This window comes from Ischnura elegans, chromosome 5 (assembly GCF_921293095.1).
Source record: "Ischnura elegans chromosome 5, ioIscEleg1.1, whole genome shotgun sequence".
NCBI lineage: Eukaryota > Metazoa > Arthropoda > Insecta > Odonata > Coenagrionidae > Ischnura > Ischnura elegans.
The window spans coordinates 39,832,261-39,854,879 of record NC_060250.1 but is presented as its reverse complement, the minus strand read 5'-3'; the positions used below and the strand labels follow the sequence as shown (position 1 = coordinate 39,854,879).

The 22,619-nt window shown below is 38.5% G+C and overlaps 1 protein-coding gene across 13 annotated transcripts in view; it reads right to left on the bottom strand.

Annotated features, from left to right (window-relative positions):
* The window catches only part of LOC124158755 (CAP-Gly domain-containing linker protein 1), a 278,670-nt gene that overhangs the window by 170,830 nt on the left and 85,221 nt on the right, over window positions 1–22,619 (bottom strand). For all 13 annotated transcript variants that reach the window (XM_046534030.1, XM_046534032.1, XM_046534039.1 and 10 more), the window contains exon 2: window positions 2,344–2,595. In XM_046534030.1, the coding sequence (XP_046389986.1) occupies window positions 2,344–2,521 (178 nt within the window). In that variant the 5' untranslated portion in view covers window positions 2,522–2,595. The remainder of the gene's footprint in view (window positions 1–2,343; window positions 2,596–22,619) is intronic.

Genomic DNA, 22,619 nt, shown 5'->3' with positions numbered 1-22,619 from the left:
AGCAAATTTTACAGAAAAACACGTTCACGCTGCATATATGCACGACCTGATATGAAAACGTTCTTGTCATCGATGCGAGTTAACAACTTTCGGACCGGCAAACTTGGCGGGAAAAAAAAGGAAGACTGGGGGCAGGTCGAGAGGTGAGGAATCTCTCGGGGATGAGGCGATCACTCCTCCGCCCGTGCGAAACTGGTTCCGTGTTTTTATTTGGCACAGCGCAACAGAGGGAGTGGCCGGGCATCAGTGGGTGGGTGGGAGGGTGGGAGTCCGGTAGCCCGTCCGGCACGTCCGAATCCATTGCGAGGGCGATTAACAGCCCACCATGAAACCTACCACGTCGCATTAAGGAGATGAAGTAACAAAGGGACGCCAGGGCATACCCTCTCTCCACTATGACGCAGACGACGACCGAGGAGGTTATTTTACTTTAAATAAAATGGTACATAGACAGTAAGATTGCCAATTCAAAGTGCATTTCACTATTAAATAAAAATTAAAGCAAACAAGGTATTTACAATTAAAAATCAAATTGCAACAAAACAAAAACAAAGCGATTACAGAGGCCACAACCTCAGTATTTAGGAAGTTATATAGTAACTATACGTTGATGATGCCACGAAAGTAAAGCATTTTTTAGATCAGCTCCATATTACACAATTCAAAGCAAATAATTTTCGCATAGGTATTTTGACTACAAGTTTTCCTATCAAATACGACATCCATAAAACTTAGGATTCCGAATAAGGGTACAGAGATTGTAGATACTTCAATTGTAAACTAGCACTTTTTTCCAACTATTCGTGCCGTCAGAGGCATCGTTTTCATTTAATGAACGTGATTTGAATTCAATTACACCATTCAGATGCCGACAACATAATTACCACGGTAACGAGCCTTAGCTTTGATGTTTTCACTTTGCGAACAAGTATTATATTAGTTTCTGTTGAAACACACACGTCCAAATTAAATGCCAAACATGGCCTCCGAAAACACCTAGTTCCTAACCTAGCTTTCATGCCTACATGATCCATTTTACTGCAAATAAATGCAGGAATAACCTATTCGTCAACGTGCATTTGTTACTAAATCAGAATATTTCAATAAAAACTAATTTAAACCACAACGAAATACGAGGATATCTCATCCTTGCCACACCCACGTTAATACAAGGTAAAGAGGACTACTCAAATGTAGATTTATTGTAACCACTACGCCTGTTCTGAAAAAAATAATACGATAAACGAGGGATTTTTGCGTCGACTTTCTCAAATTTCTTGGCTCTTCACCATTGGTGCCATCGCATTCGCTGCAGTCCAACATTTCCACGAATTCCGAAATACACGGATTTTTTTTCTTCGGTGGAATTTGGTCGAGAATGGAAAAATTCCAAGACGTGGTGAGCTTTATAGATCCGGGAATCGGAATGATGCAATGTCTCGGCACTGCTGCACTTGGCATTAAAAGCCATTTCATTCTCGTTCCTTGGCCGCTGGGGTCATACTTTCGAAAACCTCGAGGATGAGAGGAAAATCGGGGATTACGATGAGAATCGCAAGAAAAGGAGACTACGCAATTCTCACTAGGGCAAACTCATCTGGCATAAAAAGCAGAAAAAGTCATCCGAGCAGACACTTGAGCCAAGTACGGTATTCCTGGGGTAAACCTGAGTTCGATATCTTATCCCAAACTCGTATTTTCCTCTCCACACGAACACTTCCTTGAGCCGCGAGAGCGAGATTTATGAAAATGATTATCTCTTACAGTTCAACAGAATATCGGAAAAGAACAAAATTATTAAATTACGAGATTGAGTGATTTGTATCTAACAAAAAACTTATCACTGTTATACGTGGTAATAAATCTCAAGATTAAAATGTGAAAACATTTTTTTAATACTATCTAAGCATAAAGGAGAATACTATCTAAGCATAAAGGAGAAAAGGTCAGGATTTACGCAGCTAATTTACATAAATTAGTCATTTATGTAAATAAGCTGCCCTTAAGTTCAACATGATATCGGGAAAGACCGAATTTATTAAATTTATTACTAGATGGAGGAATTTGCGAAAACAGTTTCACTAATCACCGTTAACTATGGTAATATATCTCGCAATTAAAATGTAAAAACATTTTTTTCTAATAAAATCTAGGGTAAAGGTAGAAAAGAAAAGGAATTTACACTTCTGACAGTGGCTTGAGTCTCCTCTTTCAGGGTCTTAGAGGTCAAAACGCGTAACTTCGAGGAAGACATAGTTATCAGGGACAATCAGACGCAGCGAGGTCGGCGAAAACGAAGAAATAATAAAGATGCAATTAAAAGAGAGAGAATTGTGTACTCACTGGCACGTGGCGTGGGTGCGGCAGGCGTGAGGGGTGTTGGCGGGTGGTGCGGAGTGACGGGGGTGGGTGGCGGCCTGGGGAGGCCCGAGGGCCGGGCTATCCGACCGGGGATGTTGGACGGGGGTCGCAGCCCAGAGGGCCGCTGCGCCGGCGGCGGCACGGGCGGAGGGTCGCCCATGGCAACTGCGTCCTTTCAGGGCCGGCCACTGCGGCCGAGCGGTGAGTCAAGACGTTCCGAGTTGCGACCTAACCCTACAAAAGACAAAGGAAAAGAGAGAAAGGTCAATATCTACGTAGAGTATCCAAAATGATAAGGTCAACTTTTTGTGGAGGGATCGTATTGCTTACTAATTTTATTTTATCAGCTTACAAAAAGTGTTCCGACTGCTACACAATCATCATCAGGTACTATTACCTGCAAATGATTGTGTAGCAATACTTTAAGAGATTGTGTAGAATAGTAGTACCTGATAACAGTGGCGGATCTACCGGGGGGGACTAAGGCGGTTGTATATAACTAACCACTTTGCACAAAAGTGTTTAGTTATATTTTCCTACATATTTACCACCTTTAAAGATTTGAAATACAAATTAGCTCTAAACTTAGGGCCTATTTTACATACTTTTGGTATGTTACAATCCAGAGATAGATGCAGAGAGGGGCTAGGAGGGGCTAGAGCGGCTAGGAGTATTCAATTTACATTGGATAAAATCGTAATCTTAGCCGCCCCCCCTTGTCCCTATCCTGTATCCGCAATTGCCTCATGATAATTGAGTCACAATCGATACCTGTAGTAAGCTGTTAAAATAAAATTAGTGGGCAGAACGATATCTTTAGCAATCAAAAATCATGCAAAACACTGGGAAAGTCATGTTTTTAGGTTAAATACATATGGAATTGAACCGATGTGTTATTCAAAGAACATAAATACGAGGGAATAAATGACTGACAACATGATCATATTCTGTTACCTCCAAAATCCTTAGCGACGAAAGGTAAATAATGCGAGTTTCATAGTCTGACATATTTTAACGTAGAAAGCATCATTAAATCACATCACGATTCACTTTTTAATAGCGATTGGAGAAATTTTTAAGCCTTCAATATCTTTCTACACTTTTGCGCATATTGAAAATAAAATTTCAATTAAAAACTATTGAAAGTATGGCTGGGAAATGAAAACATCACAAAGTTACATAAAGATTGGATATTTTTACTGCATTTATACAACTTCAAAAATAAAATGCTATTCCCTGTTTTCCTCAAACTTATTAGATTAAATTTAACTCCGTCGACTTTTACGACGAAGAAAACTTTAATGATGGTGGGGAAGAGAAAATTATACATGGTCCTGAAGCTGGTTCTCACGCGAAGTTTTTAATGTGCCACTCAGCTGATTTTGAAAAAGAAGAAACAAGGGAAAAACGAATGCCAGGAGAGATCATTGATTCCATTATAACCTTTTTTAGGAGTATGGATTTTACAAATCAATTGTTCATACAACCGATAGGTAATCGAACAAAATGAACAATGGTTGCATGAGTGTAGCGGTGAATTTACATTTTTCATCTACCGTAATGTTTACTGCATAAGACAAGCATAGTTCAGCAGTTGATCGAATGATAAAAATACTACATGAAGAGAGTGCCAATTACTTATTTTCATAGCCACATTTTCTCGTGTTTCCCACCAAATACCCAGATCTACAAGTAGTCCATTACAAAAGAATTGGGTCATTTCATTAATTTTACGCCCAATATTGCCACAGGGTAAATTAAGGTGACTTTGAGAATAAGGTAGCGTTTGATTAAAATTTACTTCTGGAGTATGCATAATAAAACAAAATAACAATAGATACTAAAATCACGACCAATATGCAGTTCACTAATCACATAAATTTCAAGTTTGGAACAGGCTACCAAGACCTTCGCCAGCCTTGAGCCTCAAAATAAGCTCTCACATTGAGTAAGGTGGCGTGTCTTGATTAAAAATTCAGCCAAGCAATCTATAAGCTATGAATATTTATCGAATCATATGTCGTATAAATTGACGCCTTATGAAGTCTGAGACACCTACTACTTCCACGACAGCTGATTTTAGCATCAAAGTAACTCGCAATACTAGTAATACATAAGGAATTGCAGTCCAGATATCTCACAAGTACGATGTTGTTAACTTATACGTACTTCATCTGCTTTCCAGCTTATCAATTAAAACTGACCATTTGCAGCCAGTTTTAACCGACATAAATAACTAATCAAGATCTTTCAAAATTGACCCAGGTGATTATTTTGGGAACTTATCAATCATGATGGTAAATAAAAAACACCTATCTCGGTCCTAAATTTGGTTAAAAGCTCTGCGAACCAGGTTTTAACGGTACCTTGATAATAATGGTGGTTTTTTAAAGTATGGATCAATAAAAGATAAGAACGCTTCTTCTAATGTACATCACGATATTAATATCACATGCAACCATGATAAAGGGAAGTATTACCGATAACACTGATTATGAGTCAAGCACTTAATGTTTCTGCCTTTCCCATTACAAAAGGTGCGGACGGCTTAACCCCGAAAATATCATTATTGTGACAAAATGTATCAAATAAATTAAAAGTAATACTACGGCACACAGCAAAAAAGTTATATTTCACCACATTCAATTTTTGGAGATCTTATAAAGCGTTTGTTTCAATTTCATTTTCAAACCCTTGTTAAAATGAATAATTAAAGAACGGATAGTGGATAATGTAAGCGCTCATTTTGTCTCCAAACCACATGAGCCAAGGAGATGAGCTAGCATTTTTAATTCATCACACTTTTATATAAACAACGATAAAAATGCCACTCTGCTGTTGAGCTACAAGAATTCAAGCCAAGAAAGCATATTAACTATTTAAGAGGGAAGAGATACCTTTATGCATTCATCCACGACTGCAGCGAAGGAAGACAATGTGGGTGGAAAGTATAGACTCAACCAAGAAACATCTCACTTTGAACACTGTCACACTATTTGCGATAAAATAACAGCACTCCGAAAAGGGATGTGAAGACACGAACAGCGTATCGCCAGGAAAGAGGGCTCGCGGAGTGATATGTTAGCGTAACACATATATCGAGGCACAGAGAGAGGCAAACTAGAAGCACGGGATCCGAAGGAAGACTTCTTCCACGGCTGGATACATTACACGCCCACTTAAGAAGGACACGACGAAAATTGATCCGATCTTGAGATCAAAGGGACCGACCAGCTCTCTCTTTCTCTCTATACAGCCATTAAATAAGTCTTAATTGATTGAGAGGATAAAATAACGATGGTATCGGACGCTTGAGAGCAAGACAACGTCTCAGGGCGCTGAGTAGCGAGCGCCACCTAGGTACTGTACCAACTGGCGAGTATCTACCGATCGTAGTGAAGGAAGAGAATGTGTTGGCTCAGCCTAAAGATGAAGTGATTTGAATAGAGTGGCCAAGGCAATAAAAAAGAAAGAGTCGCAAGATGGACGGATAGCTAGGAGCTTCTCTTTTTTTGTTAGCCCTATCGAGAGTCCGTGGAACGTCAATACCGCGAGAGGCAATAAAGAGGGAGTTGGGGGCGCCATGCCAAGGATATTTGGGAGGATATACGACCCTTATATAACACCCGCATGCCGCCGTCAGGTACAACGACCCTGTCCTTCACTACCGAGCATCCGTCTTTAAGAACGCTTCTTCCTTTAAGAAAAATCAGATCGAAGCGATGAGCATCTCATCAATTAAAACAAATATTAACTCACATATATTTCAAGGAATCACCGCAAATTGCTATTTAAGGGGGGTGCTACCCATCCCTAACGCAAAAATGAGGAAATCAAAGATTAAATTAAGAAATTTTAATCGTACTTAGAATTAGTTTAGCAACTATAATCTGTCGGAACACGGAATGCGGGTAAGAGATTTAAAGCACCGCTCGGGAGCCCAACCGTATCCTCCGTCCGCCATACAATAGCCCGGGTCTGGTCGACCGCGTGCGCTATGAGTCACGAACCGCACTCCACTACGAAAAAATTTTATCATTAAGGTAAGCGTAATTCGTAATTTTTAATAGCAGTTTTGATTTCTACGCACGATTTCATGAAAAAAGGAGTCTGAACACGACGGCTTTTTGCCAATTAGTAATGTTACACTTCGCGTGACACTTAAAATAAATATAAATAAAAAATAACAATTTTTTGCAACCACTACTATTCGTCATGGCCATGAGTCTAAGAGTTACAGTTAGAAGTGTACACTTTTCCATTACTAGGATAATAACATACGCAATAACCTTCTCAACCGTTGCTGGGGAAAGAGATAGGGAGAGTGTTAATTATACCAGGACCCTTGGCAATGAACGGCATCCCTCACCTCTTGGCTCACTCCCTCACCATATAGTACCAACGCCAGAATGCGGAAGACGCTGTCTCCCCCGGCCCGCCTTGTTGGGAGTGGACCACGTCTCAACCTCCGCGACAAAGAGTCGTGCGCCAACCATCGACCACTTCACTCTCCCTTTCCCCGCCGCTCAGCTATGCGGATTCGCCCCCGGGGGGATCCCAAAGGGAAAGATGACTAGAGGCTTTATACACTCACGCCCGGATACCTCCCTGGAGAAGTTCGCCGTCAATTTTTCGCGAGTTTACTGTTTTGTTCAACGAGTTCATGGAGAAATGAAGAGAAATTCTACATATAAGACACGGTCTCCGGCGTTACTTTGTGGAACTGCTTCATCACAAAATCAAAATACTTTGTTCTAAGTTATCATATTTCCTTGAGTTTAGGTAAATGGAAAACAAGTTATACCCAACGTTTCGATTTATTTTCAAAACATCATCAGGGCTATGAAAGAAAAAACATGAATAAAAAACGCGATAGTTACATTTTTATATAAAAATATTGTACATCGTTGTTATCTTTGCATTTTATATTGTTCATGTTTTTTCTTTCATAGCCCTGATGATGATTTAAAATAAATCGAAACGTTGGCTATAACTTGTTTTACATTGACCTATACTCCAAGAAATATTATAACTTATATTAAACAGGTCAAGATAAGAAGAGAGAAAAAATATAATTATCTAATCAATCAAGGAGGAATATTATTCATTACTTTGTTCTATTCCACACATGCTATCACCTTGATGCATGATATGCAGAAACCCGGGTCGTACTATTTAAAATAAAGCGTGGAATACAACAAAGTATTTTTATTTTATGAGAAATTCTACATTCTAATTGTTGGTTTATCCGGACCAGTTTTAACACTACAGGGGTCTTCAACCTTTTTAATGCAAGGGCGAAAAATCGATTTCACCCCGCCTGGATGGCCACAATGCTTCACTTCACTTTACTACCAAGTTAATAAAATAAAAACAATTTCAATGTACAAAAATCATCATTGGATAAAATGTTCAATCAATCAATCAATTAGATTTTTGACTATGTTTATTTTTGACGAGAGTGTACCGATATTTGGTTTCATTTTTGTGGTTGCTATTATTTTCTTTAGCCTCTAAGGGCCGCAAGAAATTAGCCGGCGGGTTGAAGAACTTCGCTCTGCAGCCATTCATTCACATAGTCATCAGATCATCACTTTACCCTCAAGATGAGGAGTGATCCAAATTTTGAAACGTCGCAAATTTTGGGACTCAACAGTCCGAAAACCTGACGGAATTACTACCTCTTTCATCGTGAAAGAAAGGGAAATTTGTGTGCTTTAATGGAGGAGTTGATCACATAACACGTAAATCCTCCCATTTGCATAATTTCAACGAGAATTGAGAGTGCAAAATGAAAATAGACGATTTCAATTACATGATTAAAAGAATTCAAAAACTAGACTTTATCCGACAAAATCAAACTTAAATTATGCAAAATAAAAATAATTCTTAATAAAAAAGTTTTCATAGCCAAATAAACAAAATTGAAGTAATTTTTTTCGATCAATTTTTCAATGAACTTTGATGCAAACAAGTTTGTTGTGATAACTCAAATGATCGTCGCGCCGCCATCGGATTTTGGTGGTCACTTTTGGAACTAATATCTATATTTAATTTAAATTCTGAAAAACAATCGTGATACAGTTAAAAGAATAATAAAAGTGTTAGTATATTGAATTTTCAGCTGGTTCTGAGTTATGCTGAAATTTTCACCATGATACCTAATCGGAAAGTGGATTAAATTGAGTTGCAATTTTTGACCCGGACAAAAATGACAAATAACAAAGCGAGTTAATAAAAACGTTATCAAATATGCTCCACATTATTGTTATCTGACACTCGAGCAATGGTAGAACAAAATTTAAACTGGATAATGAACTCGACGATACCGTTAACCATTGCCTTCGAAAAACTTTATCGGAAGGATATCACATCACGAACTAACTCAGTCCACGATATCTCAACGAAAGAGTAAGAAATCTCACAAAAAATTTCAAAGCCCCATTACGTGACTGCACCACACGAGGTTTTAAATTCGCACGCAGGTTTGATAAACGTGAACCAGGTGTTTCCTTATCCTTTGGTTAAAACTTTTTATCATGGAACGCAACCAGTACGTTTCTTTTTGCTAGAGTGGAACCGGAAAGCCGTTGAAATGAGATTCAGAGGCCAAGATACGTAATAAAAAAGGTAATACGTGATCCGGATTCCTCTCTCAGCGATGCTACGATTGCGGACAAGCCTGACTCATGCTAGCTGGTCGCCGTCACATCTAATTGTAAGCTTGGATAGAAAATTACTAGCGATTCTATAGGGCGTTTTATGAAGTATGATGATGCTACGAAGGTGTACAGTTCATAAGAGTGCTCTTCATTTCCAGCCGTCGCGTCGTGACTGTACCTATCTTCTCCACAACTCCACAACTGCCTATATCACGGTCCTGAGTAACGGAACTGCGCTAGAATGAAGGCATTACATTTCAATCCGGAAATGATGTACCTATACGTAGCGTATAAAAAATATGCTACTCTCAAACGAATGATTCACATCGAAAGTATCTATCCTGGTGTTTCCCACGCTCAGCAACGTAAAGTCTTCCCTGGTACTACCGTTGTCTCTCTTCGAAAATTTCACATACACTGGAGATAGCAATGAGCATAGATATACCGCAATAATAAATGGAAGTGTACCGGAAAATCCGGTTGAACTTTGTTGTAATGTACATTTCGTCAACGTCGCTTCGTCACAATTCTAAGGCATTGAAGCAAATGCTCTTTAGACTTACCGCACTACGTTTTTCAATCAAGACTTTATGAAAGAAATACAGAACAAGTAAAAGGCAATGAAACACCAATTTAATTGACCACGCGATGAAAAATAAAAACTTGAAGTATGAAGATAATGGAAGTAGAAGAGCAAAAGGGAAATAATTGATTGAATTTGAAAAATAAACACCGGTCGTTCTGACACGGAAAGAAGAAAATTAACTGTGCGAAAATTCCACGGAGAAAAAAATTATTCACCTTAACCACTCCGTATAGTGATCACCGTGGCTACTCCCGGTATATTTAATTTAAGAAAATTAATGTTCTCGTTACTACAGACTTAGATGGGAAATAATTATTTATAATTATTAATATTTGTCTTTATAAAATACCAATTAAAATTGGGCAGATAGGACAGCATAGTTTGATCCCGAGTTAGGGCTCGCACAAAAAGGTTTTTCAGGTTATTGCGACTTAACAATTCTAACTGAAAATATGACAACAGAAAGCTAATCAACTAATGAGATGTCACGATTTTTTAAACGTTATATTCCATGCACACCCAGTTCAATAATTTCCATAAAACTGAATAATTAGACTCATTGAAGGATTCGGCTGATAAGTCTGGTAGTCACGAAGATAAATAAAATCATTTCATGGTATTAGAAAAACTAGTAGATTCTTTTATAGACCTACCTCTTTAGAATAAAGAAAACTTATCAATATTCCCCACCAATAAATAATCCGGATACCAAATAAATAATACTATCAGAGCCTTTTTTTGCTAACATGGGTCACCATTTATGAAAAGGACAATTTGGCATTTATCAATGATGTTTACCCCTATTTATCCTCGGCTATCAGAGATTTATATCCCTACCTAGCTTGCTGTTGAATTATTCATTTCCATGGAAATATTTAGTGGAAGCCCATTAATAGCTCACATGGAGTAATCCCTTGGCACTGTTCCCTCACTATCATTTCTATGAAACTTCATTCTCCGATGACATCACTGAGTTGATGACCTCATAAGAGTTCGGGTACATTAACTTGTTCATGATGAACCGGTCATCGAGGGAAGGCATCGCTCGCGATAGTATAAAACAACAACGAACCACGTCACTGAGGGGCAGGAGAGAAGCAGTGACACGCTCTCCAGGTGTTCGTGACGTCATCAACTAACTGCGACAGATTAACCCTCTTAGTGGTCCGGGCCGAAATGTCGGCTTTGAAGTAGTTAATTGTTCAGATTAATAATTTCGTAGCAACTAAACTTTTGGATAAAAAAATAATTGTACAGCTGAAATCAAAATAATAGGGGAAAAGGTTGTTAAAACAGCATGTTGTCGTACCAAAAATGACACTAATAAAATTTATTCTCGAAGATAATACATTTTATTTGAATAAATTAGGCATTTATCGCCAGCGCCACTTCAAGTTAACCCCTTAACACTCTTAGGGCCAGCTTTATAATGTCTGGTTAGCCTTAACCTGAACATGGTACAGCCAAAACCTTAGCTGGAGAATTTAGTATGCTACAGTAAGTAAAAGTAACGTTTCGTTAAATTCATGATCTCCAACGCAAGGATGAGTTAACTCCAGTTTTCATGCTCCGCAAAATTTTAACCAGACATTATAAAACCGGGCCTTAGTGCCACTTAAAGTCGATTTCTCCCCGAAAATATCTTGAGAAGTAGGCGCTTGATAGAGAAGTGATGAAAATAGAAGACTCCTTTTTTCCGGCGATCGGCAATAAAATAAAATTCGTGAACATGAGCCCATAGTGGACCAATTCCATTTTTCTCATCGGCTCTGGAGCGAACGGTACCGGATGAGTCAGAGGGTCGCCAAGAGAGAATCCTTGAGAGTTACACAGGCACAATTTACATTGCGTGTAAATGAGGGCCTTGAGTCGCCGTGCGATCCATCTATACGAAGGGGGGGACGGTCTCTCGGAGGGCTGTGGCAAACGAAAGTACACGAATATTCACTTTAGCTCCGGCGACGCAAAGAGAGGAAAGTGACCGGAAAACCTGGCCATTGGGTCGAAATAAAAAAAACGCTATTGTAATTGTTTGATGTGCTGGGTTAGCAAGAGAAACGGTTGGTAACTTCATATCTTTTATTGTCAGCTATCCCGTCAAGCACCTGGGCAATCGATAATGAAAGTTACCAGTGCCTGAGAGGGCTCAACAAGTAGTATTCTTGCAGCACTAACTTTAAAGTAGTGGGAATTCGATAGTTTTGCACCTAATTTCACTTTGCAAAAAGTTTTAAAAATAAAAATGTAAAATTATGCGAAATGTTTATCAAATTAAGCACATAATGACATACTAATACGTCTTTGTGGGCATTAAAATTCATTAAAGTTTATATTTTTATAAAGTGTAATTTTATACTCGGATATAAAAATACACAACTCCACAACAGACAACACCAATGGCTACCTAATCTTTTGGTCGATTAAAAAAGGAAAACATAATGAAATTCCACGTTTAATGCCAATGTGTCCATCTCTTTTCTCCTAATGGGAAACGATTCTTCTGAGCCGAATATCTGCATTAGCGATCACAAAATATGCTTCATTTATAAACAACAAATAATCAAATTTAAGTATACCGGGACTAGCAACGGTGATAACTTTACGCGAATCACCCGCAATGTAGAAATGTGCGAAAAATCCACAGAGAAAAAAATCATTCGCCTTGACTGGGATTCGAACCCGGATCCCTCGATTTCCGATCGAGTGCTTTAGCCAGTTAAGCCGGAAATCGAGGGATCCGGGTTCGAATACCGGTCAAGGCGAATTATTTTTTCTCTGTGGATTTTTCGCACAATCAAATAATCAAATGTATTTCCATAGTTTTCAAATATAACGTTAACCTTTCCACTCCGCTTGAGATATAAAAGACAAATAATTCATGCCTTTCACAACTTTAATGTATGATATCCACATGGTAGAATTAACTGACGTCGATGTAAAGCGTCTCAGCTATTAAATAGGAATGAAAGGCAGCATTTATAGCGTCGCCACCATCAGGAAAATAAACTGAAGACGGAGTAGGGCTGCCAACTCCGGAAAACCATAATTTGAGGATGATTTTGCCTCCTTTGGCCAGTGAGAAAAAAAATTGGACTAATACACAAATTGCATGAGATATTTTAACGTTTACAGTTTATGAAAGATACAAGTTCTTTAATGTAAGTCATCGTTTATTTACCACTAATGATTGATCGTTTGTAGAATTGCTGATTACAAATAATCAACAGAATTCCTGGCAACAATAATTACCATTTCCATTTGCAAAGAAACATCCCATCTTTTGCGAGTCTTCTTTAAGAAATTCAGGCCCTCGGGCAATAAATCGGTACATCTTCTTTCCGCGATGATGGACATGAAATTTAAACGACAACGCACAAAAAGTGGGTAAAGTATTACCGTTTGAGAAAAGCAATGGTTTTACTACATTTTAAAAATAAATCGATTCGAAATGATAATTATAAAAAATAAATATGTATACAATATTATGGGCTTTCTTGTTATTGGCAACGGCATTATGGCAACGGCAAATTATGTCGGCAACCTTACAGAGCAAAGCTCAGATTCTGCTCTCTTTCCGGAAGCTTTTTTAGATATAGTATTATTTCTAATCATAAATTTTCAAATGATACTGTTGCAAAAGTATCCACTTACGAACATTTTTCATATCACGCGAATAATATGCTGAACCATATCCTCAGTTTCATCTCAAAAATATAAATACACAGTCACACAAAATGAAGTAGATAATACAGAAATCCCCACAGGATAGTCAACTTTTCCCAACCCTTCGAATTTAACGATACATTTTTCTGAACAGAAATCCAAAATTCGGAATTATGAAGTCTTACAGCACAATAAACAATGAAAAATTCTATATTTGGTATTTAAAAATTAAACGCATACTAGTACTACCTCAATTTCATTTAAATAACACATCTGAAGAATGCTGACTCAAACTTACGGAGACTTGCGGAAGGATTAAAATCGGTCATTCAAAGTTAGCCGCCATAATTACTTCCATTGCTCGAGTTTGGTGGTTCAGATTATACCCGTCAGATGGCTGTATGTTGGGGGCAGCGCCGCGCCACGCCGCCGCAGGCTTCGCTCTGCGGAACTAGTTGAGCTCAGCTCCGACACTTGTTTGAAGGCGGGATGTTTACACGCATCTAAGACAAAGAAATCCCTATTTTCCTTTAAGAATACGACATAACACCGTGTTTAACTCGTGTTCATACGAAAGTAAACTTAAAATGTCTACATAAACAGACTTAGCGTCGACGGGAGGAACAGATTTTGAGAAGAGTAGAAAGAAGCTATTGTTTAATTTTTTCCTCCTTCCACAGTCTAAAAAATAATTTTAAAAAGCTGTACGACACGTTCAATCGCAAATAATTACCCCGCCTGATGACAACTTCTCGAGGAAAAAACCAGGCCTAAATCAAATATTAGAATGAAAAACAATTTCATAATTTTATCCACAAATACGAAGTTCCCGATATTTTCCTAACATCTACATTCCAAGTACCGCTAAAAATTTCTCTGGTGTTTCATTTACCTAAAAAGAAGTACGACAGAGAGATATAGAATGCATAAAATAAATTATCCTGAATTTACTGAATTAGTTCCATTATTTTCACCTGCACCAGTACGCCGATGCACAATTTTTCTGATTAAAATGTGACTCGACAACTCCCTTAGCTACAAGCTCGCCGAAAAAGGTGGCCGCTCGAAATCATTTGAATAATTTAATGGACACACTGAACGCAACACAACAACAATCTTGAAATTTTCAGGGTCTATCAAATAGACTCCTGTCAACAATCATCTGTTCCTCAAATATACATCACTTCCGCTCAACATATCGCTTTTTTTGTTTGATGCACTATTTGTTCAGAACCCATGTTATCATCTTGAATTTTTTCAGGGGTAGAGAGCAGAACCTTTTCAATGTCAATCTGTAACTGCACCTTGCATATAAATATTTCGCCTTTGTTAGGTTAGGTGCATAAGGCAACATTCTCACATTAGAGGGACAGATGATAGTTGATTAAGGTCTATTTTACACACCCATAAATTTTCAAGGTTGTTAATGCTATTAAAGTATTCTACCGGTTGCGGTAGGTTTACGTGGGGCGTTTTGCGAGAGAGGACAGCTTGCGCAGAGAGCTCATCTCGAGTTACTATTCGGCCCATTCCCTTTCCTTCTATCTATAAATCTTATTCTCTTCCTTCTCCTCCCCGATCACCTTACATTCTTCCTTATAACACGGATTTTAACATCCCTCCCCTCTCAGTACACCCTCCATCCAAACCTTCCGTCTCCTGAGCATCACATATAGGGTGCGTTCCGAATCACGCATCATGTGCATCGATGCGCATCAGGCCGTTCCGAATCAAGCATTGATGCGCATTGATGCGGCCCTGCAACGAGCATATTTCGAGGTTTCGGAAGCATCAACTCGCATCGGCTCGCATCAGAAATTCTTGATGCAGTTGATGCGAAGGCGAAAATGGGCGCAACCTTTAAAATTTTGACTGGTGTTTTGTGTTTGCATAGGGTGTTTACACGACTAAATTGTGCTTCTACTATCGTAGGAAAGAGTTTAAGGAGTTATAGATATTAGTTTTTGAAATAATTAGTCCATATAAAATTGAAAATGGGAAACTGTATATCCGTTGTGTTGGAGTGTGCGTGTATGTAACTTGTTTACAACCGTTATTAATTTAATTAGTGGTAAAAAATACAAAATACGATTTTTAATTTCACACATTGATATGCAGGCGTGGTAGTTTTAACCGTAATTTTGCTTCTGTACACTCACTTGTGGAAATTTTCGACACTTTAACGTTATATTGTGAAAAGATAAGTTGAAAAGCTACATCAGGGAGTGTTTATAGCACAGAGACTGTGGTTTATTGTATAATAGTGTCTTCAAAATAACAATGTAAGACTTTGTTCGTCGGAATATTAGAATTGCTTACGATTTGCATAATCTCACTGGTCTATCATTTGAAGGCATATATGATGCAAATTATTGCCATTTTGCCAAACGTTTATTAGCTATTTAATGTGCGAAACTATACATTCATTGCAAGTGAATTTGCTCGGTAGGTACTAAAATTATTTTCCCCTGCTAAAGAGATTAGTTCACGTTATGGTACCACAAGTAAAGGGACATTCAGGGTAGTGATGCCGTGATAAATAACATCATCAATTAATTTATTTATGCAAGGATCATGGATGTGTGCTTGATTTACATGTACACTGCAGTGATGTGTGCTTGAAGAACCCCATCGAGTTGATTGAGTATTCAGTGCAATTGTTTTGTTCATAGCGTGTGATTTGGTAATCCCGGATAAATACGTATTGCAGTGCTACAGTTAGTTTATAAATTGGCTCCAAATACTCTTTAATCGACGCATTGATGACGCGGCCAACTTATTTTCAGTGTCCTCCTAAATGCTATCCAACTAAAGGCACACTTCTATCAATGTTTTCAAAAGTAATGGGTTTCCAAAATGGTTCTCAGTTGAACTTGGGTATTTGTCTTAAGAAGCTGCATCATATGATATCAAACATTGAAAAGTAAACAAAAACATTGAAAATCGGAAATCGCCATAACTATAGTGATTACCGGTTTTCAATGTTTACGTTCAATTTTCAGTCATAATTACACCGTATAAAATTTTGTAAAATCAGGAGGAAATGCTAAATTCTATTTGATGAATGCCACTCTAAGTAAATGGACAATGCCCAACCATCCAATCCCCAAAATGTACTTAATTTTATGGTGATTTAGGCTTTTTTATGCACTCGGAACAGTAAAATATGTACCTATGTTGAAAAATGAGACATTGACCTACACTCCAAGAACTATTTTAACATGTTGTACCTATTTATTTCTTAATTTTGCAACTAGGTTACAAGCACAAAAACCTCCCTTCAACTAGTTGCTTCCATCAGCTACAAAATTCTATTCATTAATGCAGTTCAAATGCTTACCATTGTTAAGCCCATTTGGAAGCACATTTGCTACCATATTTTGCAAACATGTAATCAGCAATTATTTTTTCCTATGGCAACAGTTTTTAACAAAATGATGTCTAACCTCTGTTCTTTGACCTTCCATGCACCACATCGGTGCCAAGTTTTTTTTCTCCAGCAGCCTAACCTACATACTCGCCTTCTATTGTATACATTGCCACTGCACAGCACTGCTTTTGTTTTCCCAAGCTACTTCTCCATTAACTAACTTGTCATGTATCCAGTACAGGACACTCAATCTATTTTGTCAATGGCAAAGTCAGCATTTTTGTATCCCTCCAGAAACGTTCCTGACTAAGAATAATATAATTTATAGTTCCCATCATATATCTTAATATACTCTTTGCATATGCCCAGTATTGCATTGTAAAATCATCAATAAACCTTCTTAACTTTGACACTGCAAAGATGCGATCTGGCCTTGTACAAATCATTTCATACATAAGACAACCAATCAAAACTAGAAATGGAGCATCAGGAAAAGTTTTTGGGTCACTGCAGGAGCTACATTCAAACCTGCTTCTATGAGACAAAGGTTGATTGCAAGTCAAGTTAGTAGATGACAAGGAGATTATGTGATCTGGTAATTTTCGAGCCACTCCATTTTTTAAAGAAAACGTCTCTTCTGCTTCTCCTCCCTTGCTTCCAAACACTGACTCATTTTCTTGATTACTCTCAAAACTACTGTCTACATTAGTTGGAACTTTGTCATTACCCTCACAACTTGATTCAGGGATGGAGTCTTCATTACTTGATATTCTGATATTCCCCTCACTACTTGGGTACCTTTGTGAGTTCAGCTCTGCCATTCTCTCCACTGTCAGGTTGAGGCTTGTAACTAATTATCCCTTATCCCCTAAGAGCCTAGGTAGAATGAAAGAGTTACCAAGAGATATTTGGACTGGTTTAAGCTCCCTAAACATATATACAAAGAATACTACATCACATGCTTCGATGAATCTTCCCGCAATATCAGGGTCAGTCAAAAAATACCATTTTTGACTCCTCACAATTGCCAATACTTTTTGCATTTGGGATCCAGCATCTTTCATTGCTCTGTAGCCACATAAGCATAGAAAATACATCCAAATACTTTTAGATGTCTTCGATTAAATTTTCGTTCAGACCATCTCTCCTCAGGTAATGCATTCCCTCCTGCTTTGAATGTTACTGTTTCGAGATATACTGCTTCTCAACAAGCTTAAACCCAATAATATTTTAGTAAATTGATGCCAGAGAGTTTGTACCTAGCTTTCTATTTGCTCAGCGAATCATTTCTGCTTGAAGATTATCAGATTTTGTAGTTTAATCTTTTATCACACATGCCCTTAACCTCCCCTGTTATGCCTGTCCCATATATTCACCCCCATAATCTGTATGCAGGCATTTCATATTGTTCCCTGTCTCATTCTCCATGCGTGCCTTAAAAATTGTATAGCATTGTAGGACTAAATGAGACTCCTTACTTTTAATAAAGAAAACAAAAACCTTTCTTGTGCAGTCATCAGTTAAGGTGAGCATACATTGTCCTCGTCCTTTTTCTATTCCATGTTCCTATCCCTTTCTTTCTTTACCCCTGAATTTATATGTATATTTTGCATAAATAATACCATCAGACCACACAATTCTGAGAGGATCAGACTTAATTTATTACATACAGCTTCCATTCTAGCACTTATCTCGAATCATTTCTTTGCTAACATGCCTCAACATATGCTATACAAGGCTGAAATTTATTACATATTAGGGGGACAATCCACACCACTGACAACCACATTATAACCTGCATGTTACTCTGTCACAAGTCTGTTACTCTTGTGCCACAGACTAAGTAAACAGTCCTCCACTGCTTTGACAGTCAATCCTACGTAACAAGTTGCATTACTTTTACTTTATGAATTATATTGTTTCAAATCTTGACAACATATGCCATTTTCTTCAAAACTAGTGGCTAGATCACTCCTTTTACTTCCAAAGATCTGGCATCAAATAAGGTGTACCCAGATTCATTAAATAAGACAGCTGTGTCTTTTTAACTAGCTTGCTTACAGACAGTACATTGGTTGATAAATTTGTAACATTTTGATCTGGAGTATAGCACTTTACAGTGTGGGAACATGGGCACTTAGGGAGGAGAATGGGAGAGGCTGGAGGTGTTCGAGATGTGGGTAAGGAGAAAGTGAAGTGGACTGAGAGAAGAAAGAAGGTCAAAGTGCGAGACGTGTTGAGTGAGGAGAGACAGCTTCTGGATAGCATTCAAAGGAGACAGGAGGTATGGATTAGGCAAGTACTGAGCTGGGAGTGGATGTTGAAAACACTATTAGGGGATAGAATGTTGGGTAAACAAAGGAGAGAATAGGATTTTTAGATAGCATGAAAAGGGTGAAGTTGTGAATTCAGGAGGGAAGTCAATGAGGGCAAGGGGGACTTTATGAATGCTCCATGCAAACCTACCTTAATACCAAGCGGTAGAATACTTAAATAAAAATGTCTTGGAGTTAATTTTTAAGCATTATATATGCAGTATGAAAAAGTGTTTGTGAAAATTTTATCGAGGTATTAAGTATTCCTTCCCGATTTTTGAAAAAAATTTGTTTTCAAGTCGTATATCTTGTCGGAAAGCCATAAATTTATGTCTAGCAGCTAAATCTACGTACTATTGATCGTAAAAATCGTCTCTTCAAAACAATTTGACCCGTAAAACTCACTGATGGCTGAGATATACAATACACTACGTATCACTATTTTAAGTAAATATGAGTTGCAAGTTACGGCTTGGAACTTTCGAACGACCGTAATGAATATAATTAAGTTTTAACATACGCATCAATAAACGTTTTTCGCCATCATAAGTACTATGCATATTAAATTTCGGCATATCAATCATTGTGTTATCGCTTAACCCGAACTATCTTCCAGCACGGGTGCCTGCGGGTATTTTGAACGGGGGAATACTTCCCGCTCATATCGCATCAAGCCGTTCCGAATCACGCATCAGCATAAGCGCATCAATGCCTTGATGCAATTTCGGAACGGCTGCATCAAGGTCATGCGCTGATGCGCATGATGCGTGATTCGGAACGCACCCATAGAAGTTTCTATTCCTCGCCCTACCATATCTTGTACTTCGGCGTTCCTCTTCCTAAATACCCACTTCACCTTCTCAATTCTCCTCCACGCCCACAATTCCAAGACCGCGAATCTTTTCACGCTCTCCCTGTCCACATTTCCGCACCGTAAAGCTCAACACACCTGATCAAACTTCACTTACCTTCATCATCAGCATTCATTTGAAACAAGTAATTTGACAGAAAATAAAGGCAAAATAGGATCGGTACACATATAGATTGTGATGTAGAATCGTCCCAATCGAATCAGTCCCAGAATATTGGCTTCCCATTCCGTCACATCTCATTTTCAGTTCGCGCGATCGCTTCTTGAATGTTTTGTGAAGGGCACTAAAGGCTCTTCAAGTTCAGCACTCCGTCTGCCGGTTGGTACGTTAAAGCGTGATCCTTTTCCTTATCAGTAGACTGATGTCGACGCCAGGTTTCTCTCCACCTGTCCAACCCTTTCCAATGGCGCAAGCGATCAGTGTTGGCGCCAAGGTGTTAGTAATGCGCCCTTCCTTTTTCTGCCATTGGTTAAAGTGAACTTTTCGCTTGTGTTTTGTTTTGCTTTTAGTTTTGTTTGTCTATTCGTTCTATTCTTGGTGGTGACCAGGGAGTGTACATTGTTGCAGACGCACATGCGCCTCTGTCAAGTCAACTTGGACATTTAATTTCATTCACAATACAGCCCAAAATTTTCTTTTAGGTATTTTTTCTTATTTTTTGCCAACTCCTTCAGCAATAAAATTGTCTGAATTGAGTGAGTCGACTCCTCAAAATGCCAACCTACCTATATAAATAATGCACACTTTCAACAAACGAAAACTTAAAAAAAAAGGCTACTATCAACGACAATCGTCTGACAACAAACCAATTTTCTGAGGCCTAAAATCAAGAACGGTGTTCATCGATTTATTCCAGCTTCGACCGTCGATACTACATATCGCCCATAGACCAGAAAACTGCGAGAGAATATTGGGATTCGTGCCGACCTAGCCCTGACCGAGCACATTCCCGAGGTCCGAGTCTGCATACGCGGGAATCCTCGGCGGTGACAACGTTCGCCCTTGTTCACCGTCTTCGCCGGCTACTGGAATTCCGCAGCCTCCCCCGCCGCCAACCCAGGAGAGGGCGGTGGGTGGGACTAGCCGAGGGGACGACCTTGCAAAAGACATGCTCAAACCATTTCGCCCTTTCCTGAATTTTTTACATCTTTCCTCGCTCTTAAGAGGTTCACCACAAGGCGTAGAAGCCCAAATTCGGACATAAAACTGCGAGCACTCGAGTAGGATGCTCAATAAGCAAAGATACCAACTGCTCCACACTGCGTAACTAGTAATATGCTTTAGGGGGGGGGGGGGGGAGAGAGAGGGCCTGGGGAAAATTTAACTTTGAGCAGATGCAGTCATTATATGTCAAAAATAGGCAGTATTTTTTTATTTCTCTGAGGCTTTGACGAGGTAACTGCTTCCCTCGTCCCCCCTATAGTTACACCACTGGCTCCACATATATAAAAACTGCAAATAACTTTTAATTGGCTCGTTCTGCTTTAAGCAAAATGGTAAACAAAGATTGGGAGAGGATTCGTAGGCGGTGATCGTATCGACTAGGCCAATTGTACTGCCCACTTATTCTATTTCAACAGTTAACAATACGTGTTTCGATTACAACACAATCATCACCAGGTAATCTGATGATGACTGAATACCTGATGATAACTGTGTAGTAATCGAAACACGTACGGTAAATTGTTAAAATAAAATTAGTGGGCAGTACCAGAGGCGTAACTATAGGGGGATGAGGGGATAGATCCCCACCCCCAAAACCTCAGAGAAATAAAAAGTTCTTTAAAACTATAGTCTAGTTTTCAAATTTAATAACTGCATCTGCTTTAAGTAAAATTTTTAGTGCCAAAATGATGTAAGATGTATATCCAGACATGTCATTTTTCAAAAAATTTTCCCGGATCCCCCGTTGCCTGGGGTGGGGGTCGCTATCCCAGGCCATCCCATCCCCCCTCCCAAAGCATATTCCAAGTTACGCCACTGGACGGTACGATATCTTTGTTTATCATTCGGTATGTTACTCCGCGGGATCTCACCGCACAAAGTTGACTTCAAACAAAATAATATTAATTAAAAAAAATTTTAAGTGAGGATAAATGGATGAAAGTGAGGATGATACTACCACCACACACATTCATAGGTCAGGGCGAAAAAACTGATATAGGCTCCCAGCACGGAGATAGACACGAGTTCGAAAAATTAAAGCATTTTGAATTAGGAGTGATTAAAAAAATACGGGATAAAAAGAAAACACGGAAGAAATTAGCATACAAAAGCAGTTAAACCTCATAAAGAGATGTTTATATACTGGCAACGGAATGTTATCCTCTAAATTCCTATCGTACAAAACCAAAATAAGACTTTGAACAACCATATTTACCTCCTAAATGCTCCGAAAGATGGAAGAAGTCCAAAAAGAGGAATAAAAACTGTAACGTTTGATAGCGAGATATTATAAAAAATATAACTACCTTTCCAATAAAACAAAATTGAAATCGTATTATACCCAAGCCGAAGAAAATCGTCCAATTTTATGGCACTACTTACAACGTGTGACGCAGTAGTGGATACAGAAAAAACTCAAGGGGAGGGGGCGCAAAATATATCTTGAGTAGTCTTTACTTTTATCGTAATAAAAGATGATCAAGTCTTAGGCAAAGTATAAGAAAATTTGATTTAGAGTGATTATACACATGTAAAATACAATGCCATCTTATGATATAAATAAGTTACAATTGTGATATTGCAATGTTCGGCAATACTAGCGGACCCACAAGGGAGGGCGTCCCC